This window comes from Peromyscus maniculatus, chromosome 4 (assembly GCF_049852395.1).
Source record: "Peromyscus maniculatus bairdii isolate BWxNUB_F1_BW_parent chromosome 4, HU_Pman_BW_mat_3.1, whole genome shotgun sequence".
NCBI lineage: Eukaryota > Metazoa > Chordata > Mammalia > Rodentia > Cricetidae > Peromyscus > Peromyscus maniculatus.
The window spans coordinates 43977532-43989843 of NC_134855.1; the positions used below are offsets into that span (position 1 = coordinate 43977532).

A 12312-nucleotide genomic window follows, 5' to 3' on the forward strand; every position below is an offset into this window, starting at 1 on the left:
GAGTTCCTGCCCTAATAAAACACAATGACCAAAAGCCACTTAGGGGAGACAGAGTTTATTTCACCTTAGAGTTTGCAGGGAAGTCAGAGGGCTAGGAAGGAATGTGAATTACTAGCTCACTTAGCCTGCTTTCTTATAGCACAGAGAACCACCAGCCCAGGGCGGTACCCACCCACAGAGACAGAGAGAAGGGCCCTCCTACAACAATCATCAATCAAGAAAATTCCTTGTAGACTTGACTACAGGCAATCTGATAGATAAATTTTCTCAATTGGGGTTTCTTATTCTCAGATGACCCTAGCTGTGTCAAGTTGTCATAGCCAGCACACAAGCTGTGACCAGTTGGAACTGGTCTAAGGTTTCCTGGAACTGAATTTAAGGTTTAGCTGCTGACTTTCTCAAAGAGGAAGCCATACTCTCACCATTCCGATGACTACCAGACTCCTTTACTCCATAAACAAAGGCGTGTGGGGAATCCTGACCACTATCTGACTACAGCGGGGTCTAGCCTGGGTAAGAAACCGCAAGGACAGAGTGTGTGCAGACAGCTCTTTCACAGTCTGGATTCTGGAGGGCCACATCCTTGCCTTTTCTAGATCCCAGTCACACAATATTCTCTAGAACTTCTGCTCTGCTCCCCTCCTGTGGTTACTGCCCCACACCCCTTCTCCACCTTGTTGCTGGACAGAATGACCCATATTCCATTTCCTAGTCACCCCACAACACACCTCAGCAGTTCTGTTTTTTCCAAGTTTCTCAGGCCCTAGGGTCACAAATGAGCATTTTGGGTCACAATATTATTCTACTTGACTTTTATGCAGTGTTTAATTGCACTCATCAACTACAACTCTGAAAGGCAGTGCTGTGGTATCCCAGAGAGGACGTGGATTTAACTATGTAAAGACATGGCCTCAAGTCTTTGTCGATGTTACACTTTTGCTCATTTACAAACTATGGTTAGTAAAGCAAATATAGACATGGGGTGAGGAGTACTTGAAGATGGTGTAAAAGTCTTCGTCTGAAAAAACAGAATGAGTTCCACCATACTCTGCTGTCTGGCCAACACCTCTCTGCCAACCTCCAGGTTTATACTCTGCCACCTGCTACCCAAATCATCAAATGAATCATGACGTTCCCTTCCCAATCACCCAGTGCTGCTGAGCAAAGCAGTCTTTACGTGCATCTGTTTCTCTGGTTTTCATATTACTCCCCATACCTATTATGACTCTTGTGGTTCAAGTTAGACCATTTAGTCCAACAAACTTTATTTTGATTTTTGAGACAGTATCTCATTATGTAGCTCAGGCTGGCTCAGACTTGCTCTCTGCTTGCCCCTGTTTCCTGAGTGCTGAGAGTAGTCACATATCCCATGATCAGCCTTCTAGCAAGCATTTGCTGACTGACTACTTTCTAGTACTGGGTACTATCTACTTTCTAGTACTACATACCAAGAAGAGAGTAATTATACAGTATTGAGAAATGTTAGTATGAGTGGTCACTGCACTAAAAATATCTTGAACTTTCTGGTGAAATTGTAATCTGAACACCAGCTGAGATCCAATGCAGTAATTAATGTAGGCAAGTAGCTAGTACATTGTAATTGGGAATACAGAATACTATATACAGCTTGAGAGACCAGAGATCCCATTCCTGCAGACCATTTTAGAACTAATTCTCCAATTATAAGCCCATTACTCCTCCTACATTTAACACCATGATTTGCCTTGATGATTTTTGACAAAGGCCCAGGAGTTTACAAGGCGGAGGAACAGCAACAAGGAAGTAAGAGTTCAGTACCTGGGATGGGTGTGGTGATGGGCAGGGCTAAAAGCCAGTCCTTAATCTACAACAGTGGGCTAAGACATGTTTGGCTTCCCACTTGGTTTTGTATGGCCCATGAGCGAAAAATGGCTGGAGAAACATTTCATAGACAAATTCAGAGCTTATAAAGATTTATTGGCATATGGGGATGTCCATTCATTTAAGTACATCCACAGATGATTCCCAACTATAGTGTAGATGGACAGAGATCCTAAAATAGGTACCATCTGGCATTTTGTAGAGGATGTTTACCACTCCTTATTCAAGAACCTGTTCTAGATAGAATATTGGACAGACAAATCAAGGGAAAAGGGAGGCTGGGCCAATGGTCTCATTTTTAAGGATAAGCCTTGCTCCTGTGGTGAATGATGAAAAATTGAATAATGGTTTTATCATTTAAATGATTTTACTGCACAACTCATTTGGGCAACCTGAAGGATAGATTGGAGGTGATGAAAAATGTAAAAGCTGGAGGAAAAACTTGAACAGTAATGCAGAAATTTATTAAAAATAAAAAAAGCCAGTGGTGGCGCACGCCTTTAATCCCAGCACTCGGGAAACAGAGGCAGGTGGATCTCGGTGAGTTCGAGGCCAGGCTGGGTTACAGAGTGAGTTTCAGGAAAGATGCAAAGCTATGCAGAGAAACCCTGACTCGAAAAACCTAATAAATAAATAAAGCCAAACATTTCAGTCTTCTCTAACCTTCAGAACTCAGATTTTCCTCTGTGACTATCAGGAGCTAACATGGCATTCATGCTTTTATCAGCTCGTGGGTTCAGCCCTCATAAATCAAGTGTAAGTTGCAAGACCTGGCATGTTTACTGCAGTATCTTAAGTACTTAGAAAATAGTGCAAGACACACAGAAGGCGGTCAACCAATGCTTATGAAAGGCACTTGGGACTGTCCCAGCATTAGATTGCAAATGGGTCAATTTAATGTCCTGGGATCTGTTCTGCTAGCTCCAACCTCCGGGAGACATCCAGGAAGAAGCACTCCACAAATGCCAAACAAGTCCAAGAGTGAACAGAGAAAAACCATCATCTGAAAAGGAAAGTTCTTGCATTTCCAAACCGTCTTTGTTTCACCGTTTCTGAAATATCTGCTGAATGCATCAATGAGAAGAACATTTCCGTAAGCTAAATACTCCTTCCTCTCTTTTTTAAAGTCTGTTTTTAAACTGCTTGCATGTCTCGTCCTGTTTGTTCCTTTACACGCGAATGCAGAGTAGGACGGTAGGATGGCTGTTAAGTTCCCTCAAAATCACACCTGGAGTCAAGCAAGCTTCCCCAGTAGAAGCCCAAAGACAACACAAGCAACAGGCTGGGGGCTGGCCGTTAACGTTAGCGGCTGTGCCCGGGCCTCGGGATCATCCTCAGGGGGCGGGAGTTGGTGGGGGGGCGTGCGTGCAGCATCTTGGCCAAGGCCGCAGGCCCTCACCGCCAGCGGCCGCTGCCCATGCCACCCGGGTCGGGTACCAATCACCTCGCAGTGTCCACTCGCCCAGCCCACGCCCCGCAGCGCTCACCTTCAGCCCCTGGGAGTCCATGGCCACCAGCTGCCCGGAGCGCGCCCACCACTGCCAGCCGCAGGCTCCGGGGCTCAGACCCTCTTGCCCGGGCCCTCAAACCTTAAGGGACGCGGTGGGCGGTGCGGAGGGCGTGGCCGGCTCTCCATTGGCTGCCGGCGCGAGGGGGCGGGGCCTGGCCGCAGGACTGCGAGGGAGGGGCCCCGGAGCCGGCTCGGAGGGAACCCAGAGGGAGGACCGCGAAGGCGGCTGAGGTTGGACGCCGCTGGGCGCTGAGTGCGGCCGAGAGATGGAGCCTCCGAAGGGAGGGCCAGCCTGGGAAGGGCTCGAGGAGGAGGGGGTGGGTGGAGCTAGAGGTGTGAGATTAAAGAATAAAGATGATGAAGCAGGAAATAGGAAGAAGGGCGACGCTGCTGCTTTCCATCCCTGCAAACAAAGGCAGACTCCATTTTCTCAGCATTTTTTTTTTTTTTTTTTTTTTTTTTTGTGGCAGCGGATTTGCGCAATGCGGCTTAGCGGCGTGCTTGACCAGGGAAAATGATTTACCTGCCACTTGTAGTAATAGTGACGGGGCCACAAGGTGGCGCAGAAAAATCACAATTTGGCAAAAAAAAAAAGTGAAGCCTGGCTTGGGCCTGTTCTAAATCTTTGCAAGCACGGCTGTAATTCTGTTATCTGAGTGCTTATTAAATTGGTCCACCAGATTTCCACCGTAAAGTCTTATTTGACATGTGTAGTTACCTCTTTCAGACTTTTATTTCTTAAGGGTTTGCTATAATTTGTATATAAACTGTCCCTCCAAGACAGGTGTGCTGAATGCTTAATCCCCCGGTCTGTGGTACTGCTGGAAGTGGTGGAGCCTTTGATGGGAGGCTTGGTGAAAGGACTTTAGATGATTCTGGAGTGTCCTTGAAGAGGATATTGGGACCCTGGGCCTCTCAGTTTGCTTCCAGGCAGTCCCAAACTGACTGGGTCTCCTCCACCATGGAGCTCCCACCATGGTGTTCTCTGCCATCCCAGGCCTGAAAGGAGGCCGACTCACCTCAGTCCCCTACCCTCCTGTGAGGGCTTCTCTTCTCTAGGAGATGTTCATCAATGTATCTATTATGAGAGCCAACAAGCTGACTAACATTTTCTGTAGACATGAACTTCTTTCTGCTTGTAGGCTATGTAAGAACATTCTTTAGAGATGGGATAACTCTGACTCCCGGCTTTAAAATGAAGCAAGGTTTTCCACGGGCTTTTCCTCTGAAGTACATTCATTACACCCAATAAGGCACATCTTGTCATGGTGGAATTGTTTCTAAAATTCATAGTCTAGGAATTGCTATGGCAATGAGCAGTTGGTAGGTAATAGCTACTGTTCTGGTTTCCAAAGCATGCAGCACAGAAAATCTCGGGCTAATAAAACCTTGGTGCTCTATAACGTGTGTCGTCATCTTGAGATTGCACACTTGAATCCAAGAGGGAAAGTCTATCTGAGGATCACAGTTACGGCGATAGATGAGCAGCCTGCAATGTTTAAACCCCAAATGACCTACGACCAGTGGAAAGCTACACATGCAAGTATAGTGACTTCTGTTAGTTTCTAACAGTAAATCATTTAGCACCCAACATTAGTTCCTTGTGATGACTCGACAGTCCTTGATAAGCCCTTGTGCAGAGAATTCCTTTATGAGTCTATCTTTCTTGAAACACTGGTATGTTCTCTAACACAAATATTTCTGCTGTTTCTCTACTATTAGCTACAAATGTCTGAGCCTGGAAGCTAAGACTGCCTCCATGTCTTGTTTGACTATATCCTCAACTTTCCCCTCAGAAGTCTTTACTCTGTGTAGAAGGGAGGATTCCTTTTTTTTTTTTTTTTTTGGAGAATGTGTTTTTCTCCTATGCCCCAAGCTATTTTTTTCCATCTACCAAAATCTACTCTCTCTTTAGAGAAAGCTCTAATCCATTCTTTGTGAAACCTGTGAAGATCACCGCAAGTGGATGGTTTTGAGAAAGAATATGGGGGTGGGGGGCACGCGGCGGAATCTGGTCTCTAAGCCTGAGGTGAAGCTGATTTATGCTACTTAACTTCCGTGACTTGAAAAGTGATTTTTTTGTTTGTTTGTTTTTTTTGGGGGGGGAAGTGGTATTAGGTTTATGGTAAGTATATTGATCTCATAAGCATTTAGTACATGCAATAGGATCAGCTTGTCCATTCAATCATGTCTGTTTTCTCTATGTCACTGTGCATCAGACTAAAAAAAACATGGAGGAAATCTGAGTGGTTCTGGTGAAAACAGAACTAAAAGGGTCACAGAAGAGAACTTAAACTATGCAAGGAGGATACACGGAAATGACCTTATTTTTACCAAACCTGTTTGTACACAATCCTCTTCGCTATTGCTTCTGTTGGAAAAGTATGCGTTTTCTTCCCACTTTATATTGGAAATAAATATCATCCTATTTTTTTCTGGAAGAAGAGGAAAATCTAGATAACAGATAAAATTAGAGAAAGATATCAGCTGTCCTGATAAGTTCAAAATTATGCTTGTGCCCAGTGGCATGCTATGGACCAGCACTCCCTGCCTGTCTCTTTGTGGCTTGCTGTTACAACTTGCTGGCCCTCAACACTTAGTGTTTCACACATCTGAACACTCTGTTTAGTAACATTTGGGTCAGGTGCTCCTCAAAGCATCCCTGTACGCCAATGCATGTGCTGTTCTCTAGTGTGTCCCTCAGATTCCCTCAGGATGAAAACCTCTCCATCCATGGAAGGCTAGGTCCATGTCCTTCAACAGCTGGTGCTCTCTCTCTCCTCTTCCATAAATGTGCACGCTTTCTTCCTTCAGACTTAACTCCTGGCTCCTCGTGTACAAAGCCTCCCTTTATCAGCCTGCCCACTGTCTAAGTGGCTGAGTGAAAACAGCCAAACATCCCTGTTCATGAGTCCATTTGCAACTGAATTTTAATTTGTAACAGTAGGGTTTTACCAACACCACCCCTCAAATTTTTGTCTCCAGAACTTTTAATCACATGGAAAATGAATACTCCTCTACTTATCATTAGAGAACATTTTAAAATAATGTTTTGTATTCTTCTAAATAGTCCCTGTTTTCTTTGTTTCAAGTACACAATGAGACTAGGTGTATGTTTCTTTTGGTTGTTTTGTTTAATTTCAACGGAGACTTAAGCTATAAACCAGGATGCATGGAGCTTGCTATGTGGTCCAAACTGACTCTGAACTCTAAAACTTCCTTCTTCTCTCTCCCAAGTGATCAGCTTAGACAATTAGTGTTTTTGTAGCAAGGCAGAAGCAAAAGCTTTTAGAATGGTGTTGCATAATAATGTAGCCACTCAAAGCATGAGGAATTTAATTAAATTAAGAACAAAAAAATTCTTGTGGGGCTGAGGAGATGGCTCAGAGGTTAAGAGCACTGGCTGCTCTTCCAGAGGACCTGGGTTCAATTCCCAGTACCCATATGACAGCTCAAAACTGTAACTCCAGTTCCAGGAAATCAGACACCCTCACACAGATATACAATTTAAAAAAATTCTTGTGTGTACATTACTTTTAAGATAGAGGATTCATGCCCATTTAAAAACATAGTAAATGTTGTCTATTGATTTGTACATCATTTAAAATACGATGTACCAATATATTTACTTAAAATAGTGTTCATTTTTTTTGGCCACTGGAGGACATTGTTGTCCCATGGGTAAGACAATAATGGATATGAATAATGACTGTCAAGCTTGGGCTCAGATACTTAGCTAGCAATCACTTGATATGCTAGGGGCAAGGAGGGGACTGATCAGAGAGTCTGGAGTAGTGGGCATAACCAGGTAGGCAAAGCATGTGTTTATAACACATTTTTAAGTATTGCTGATGTTTTCTGTCTGAGGATCACACCTCAAAAAACAGCTTTTTTTGAAGTGTATTAGCCCCATATACTGACCAGCATTTCTCCATCATAAGATTATTTTGCTGGGCACACATACCAAAGTAGTTGCCCTTTGTCTTACATGAAAAGGTGGTGTGTATGTAGAAGTTTTTGTATGTCAATAGTAAGGGAATATATAATAAAGTCACAATTTCTATACGGTTGAAGAGAATATGTATATGGATGAGGTACAGCAACATTATTTTATGTGTGTGTGTGTGTGCACATGTTCCAGAATGCACATGAGGAGATCAGAGGACAACTATGTCGAATGTATCTCAACCTTCTATCTTTGTGTGAGTAACAGGGACCACATGCAGGTCATAGCTTGCCTGGGAAGTTCCTTACCCACAGAACCATCTTGCTGGCCGCCAGAACTTTTAATGACTTCTGAAACTGAATTAGCTTCAGTTCACAGCCAGATCCCCAAAATATGGGTACCAGAAACATTTTACAGATTTGTCCCTGAATATGGAAGATGCTATAGTATAAGCCATTCATTTCCAAATATTAAATCTAAGTCTGTACTTGCCAGCAGGAATCCAGAGTTTGATTCAATTTGAGGAATGAATTGGATACTGAGATATGAATGTTCTGGTAACACATAACCTCCCAGATACGTGTCCCCCAAAAAGTCATTTTCTATCAATTTCCAAGACCTAGATGATTGTTTGTAATTTTTTTTTCTTGATGGTTGTGCCAAAACCAACATGCATGGAACAGTTACTTTTTCCCCCTCAGGAGAAACTTTCATTTTCTTCTTCTCTCCCTCTTGTCTCCCTCCCTCCCTCTCTCCCTCCCTTCCTTTCTTCCTTCTTTCTTTACTTCCTCCTTTCCTCCCTCCCTCCCTCCCTCCTTTTCTCTTTTCCTCTTTCTTTGGGTGTGTGTTGTATGTATTTGTACATATGAGTGCATATGTGTGAGTGTATACATAGCAGCCAAGCATGAACTTTAGGGGTCTTCCTCAGTCAGTCTCCACATTATGTTTGGAGATAGGGTCTCTTACTGAACTTGGGATTACTGATTTTGCCAGGCTGGCTTGGTAGCAAGCTCCAGAGATATCCACCTCATCCTCAGCACTGGGGTTTCAGATGTATACCACTGCACCTGGCTTTATACCTGGCTTTGGTGGATTTGAATTCAGGTCCTCATGCTGGACAGCAAACACTTTACCAACTGAGCTGTTGCCTGGCCTGTGTATGTTTTCTTCAAAAATTTTTAATTTTTAAATTAAAAAATAATGTGTGTGTGAGTGGTGTGTGTGTGTGTGTGTGTGTGTGTGAGAGAGAGAGAGAGAGAGAGAGAGAGAGAGAGAGAGAGAGAGAGAGAGAGAGTGTGTGTGAATGAGTGTGTGTGGGTCTGAGGAAGATATTGGTGTCCCACTCTGTCACTCTCCACCTTATTTAACTTTAAAACTAGAACAATGCAGGGTACATTCTGTATTGGGAAGCTAGATGTGCCTTCACAGATGCTGTGCTTGCAGAATTATTTGTCCTAGAAGAGATATTTGGCAACAAAAAAATTGGTATGATGGTCTTGCTTCCAGAAGTGCTCACATCTAAAATAAGAAGGGAAAATAATATTTTATAATCTAGCAAATCAAATTTTGTGAGTTTACCCAACAAAAATGTTCACAGATATGTAAAAAAACAGGAATAAAATATTTGTTGCACCCTTACTAACTATAAAGAAAAACAGAAAAAACCCCATCCTCAATGTCCATCAATAAGAGATTGTTAAATCTATAATGTAATATTTTTCACCACTTAAGAATGAATCTGAAATATGTGTCACATGGGAAATTATTCAAGCTATAGTCATTGAAATGTTGATGCAGCAGAGCATAAAAATGTTACTGTGTTTATATTAAAAACCTTGCATATATATGCACATAAGATGTCTTGCCTTGAAAATTACTCAAGAATAGAATCATTGTATGTTGTGTTTGCACTGTTTTGGGGGTGATTTTCTTTTTCCCATAAATAATTTGCATGTATTATTTTTGCAGCTTAATCAGGAAAATACTATAAAATTTTAATAAAGTTTACAGACTTGGCACAAGGGCCTTTGGATGCTGGCCCCATTTCCAAATAATTGGTGTTTAGTTTTTGTGTTTATCATAGGATAATTTTCTGTAAAAAAAAAAAATAGACTCTGTGTCCTTCACATATCTTAGCAGTGATTTTCTGGGGTGGTGACCTTTCCTGCTCTCTCTTTGGTACTGGGAGTTTTTTTCTTAAGTATCCCATTCTCTCAGGACAGTCCAAATGGCCTGCGTTTGTCCCCGATGTGGAGGCCTTTGTGCTTAGCTGGTTCTCTCAGAGCAGAACAGACATCTTTTCCCAATTTCCCCAAAGCCCTCATCATGTTCTGCTGTTACAGAATGGTTCCTTTTGGTAAAGTCAAGTTGTACTTACTGAGAAGAAACAATGTAGTGTTGACTCTGATCTCTGTGGGAAGTCTGAGAGCATGTATCATTCTGAACTGAGTTAGTGTGTGGTCCAGAGGTGCTGCTGCTCAGTGGTGTAGCACCTTCTGTGTGTTGTGTTGACGACGTACTACAGTCAACTATGATGAGTTCCTGAAGGCTTTGACACTTGTGGATTTAAATACCCCAAAGCCAGAGGTTTTTCTGACTTGTCTGATAATAGACTCTGAGGAGAGCTTGCTATATAATGTTCTTCTACCTCATTGTAACTGATAGCAAGGCTCAGTGCAATGCATGAGCAACACATATGCATATCCTTTTCTTGGGGATTCTGATTTGAGATGAGGTTTGGGACTTTATTTTAAACTAATGCCCTGGTATCTTTTTTTTATATATAAAAGGAAGAGCTAAAGATACTGAAAGTTGACAGATGCTATACAGTAGGACTGGAGACTTGGTACCCACCATGCTTGGTTCTCCTGATGCTGATGTGTTTATTTAAGGTATGGTCCAAGGATAAGGCCAAGGAAATATATGTTCTAGTGTGGAGAAAGGGGAGCGGCAGAGTGTTGTAAGGCACACTGCCTACATTTATACTAAATTTTATGCAGTTAATGTTCAGTGAGTTATTTGTTACATGTCATAGCATGTGACGTATGAAAGTCTCTGCAATATATAAGTTAATGATGCCATGCATGTTCTTCTCTTTGGTGAAATACTTATTACTGAGTACTTGAACTATTCACCCCAAGTCCTGCTATCCATTCCTTGTATATTTACCTTCATTACCTTATCCTTAGTACGCTGTGTTCTAGCACTTCACCTGTTTCAGGTTACCAGTCAGTGTATTGCAGTAGCTACTTTCCCTAAGGCAGAGTAACAATACAGTTACAACAAAGAATGAGCAAAGGCACAGTTTATTTGCATTTAGATTTTTTTCTATGACTGCAAGGAATACTGCTGAATAAGGTATTGCTCCACCATCCCTGCTGAAAGATGAACATTAATAATGCAGATTAGAATGAGGCTAAGTTGTATTGAAGGGAAAACAGACCCAGTACCTTTCATAAAAATAAATTTAATGTGGCCAACGTAGTAGTTCCAACATAACAAAGAATGGGGGTATTATAGAATTCTTAAGTTCAAAAGGATTAAAAAAAATCACTTTTGGATGAATAACTTGAAAAAATATGCATATAAATATATGTCTATGCATTTACTTATATCTGCATTTGTTTCTTTACAGGTAATAGTGATATATGTTCTTTTAAACATTTGTATGTACATGGATATATATATATATATGTATATATGAATTTATATATATGATTTCCATTTGTAATTTTTTGATGTGCTGTTATCTTACACATGTTGCATATAATGATGGATCTCAGATACACTTTATAAGTAAAGGAAAAGATACCTTAGATGGATGGATAGCTTTCCAATTTTTTTCTTTATTTACTTAATGTGTATGAGTGAGAGCTTGCATTTCTTTATGTGTACCAACTATGTGCTTGGTGCTGATGGAACATCTTTAGGGAATCCTGAAAAGAAAATTTTGGGGGTAATTGTCAAGTCATGTATCATTTGTTCAGTCTCTGCATATTGGGAAAGTGCAGGGCTCGTCACAAGTCCTTGCTTGAGTAGTCTGTCAGGCTGGATCATCTCAGCTAGCCATCTCGAAATTGTCCTGAGCAGTTTGTAGTTCAAAGTTGATCTTTCCGTGGTGTTAATCAGCTTAATGGCTTTACCATGGTCCATGTGGAATCATCGTTGTGGGGTCCCATCATGCTTTTGAAGATTTCAAGTTGCTGTTAGGCGTGGTCATGGTTCCCTGTAGATTTTTTTGTGTGTGTGCCTCCTCTGTGGTTTGGAGTAATCACAGTCTGATAAATGTCTGTCTCTCGAAACCATGAGTGTTCTTCCCTAGAAGAGAAAATCTTCCCAGCAATTTCTCCCTACCATTTGTCTTGCCAAACTTTTCCAAACTGACCTTTGTCAGTGCTTTCTTGTAACATGATGGTCCTGGCAATTCTTCTCTGAACAAGCAGCAGTAAACCCTTTGTCCCAGGTAACAGCATCACTGCAGTCACTAACATGATGAGAAGCAGCCAGCCACCCGGAGCAGCAACCTCTATTTTATCTTTTCTCTTTGTGAACTAGAACAGTAACTCAGTAACAGATATTAGGAAATCAGGTTTACTTCTAGCTGTTTTTGTTTTTAATTATTTATTTAGTTGTTGGTGTATTTGTGTGTGTTTTGTGTGTGTGTTTTGTGTGTGTGTTTTGTGTGTGTGTGTGTGTGTGTGTTTGTGTGTGTGTGTGTGTGTACACATGAACAATGGCAATCACAAGGGGGCCGCAGGACACTATGTGCAACCCCGAGTTTGAACTCAGGTCATTATGTTTGGCAGCAAGCATCTTTACCCTCCAAGCCATCGTGCCAGCCTCTGGGTAGTTTCATTAGTGACGGAGAGGGATAGAATGTGAAGACATTGGTGTTGGACATGCTGAATTGAACATGACAGCTGAATGTATTAGCGCAAGTCACCAATAGACAATTGGAATTACTGCACCAGCTCAGCAAAATGACCAATACTAACTG

The 12312-nt window shown here is 41.9% G+C and overlaps 1 protein-coding gene across 6 annotated transcripts in view; it reads right to left on the reverse strand.

Annotated features, from left to right (window-relative positions):
- Ttc21b (tetratricopeptide repeat domain 21B) overlaps positions 1 to 3509 on the reverse strand; it is a 79754-nt gene extending 76245 nt beyond the window's left edge. For 5 of the 6 annotated variants that reach the window (XR_013050496.1, XM_076569583.1, XM_015996008.3 and 2 more), the window contains exon 1: positions 3348 to 3509. Coding sequence is in view for 5 of the 6 variants with exons in the window: in XM_076569583.1 (XP_076425698.1) it covers positions 3348 to 3368 (21 nt within the window). In the remaining variant the exon portion in view is untranslated. The remainder of the gene's footprint in view (positions 1 to 3347) is intronic. The other variant, XM_076569584.1, reaches the window with a different exon arrangement.
- Between the last annotated feature and the right edge of the window lie 8803 nt (positions 3510 to 12312).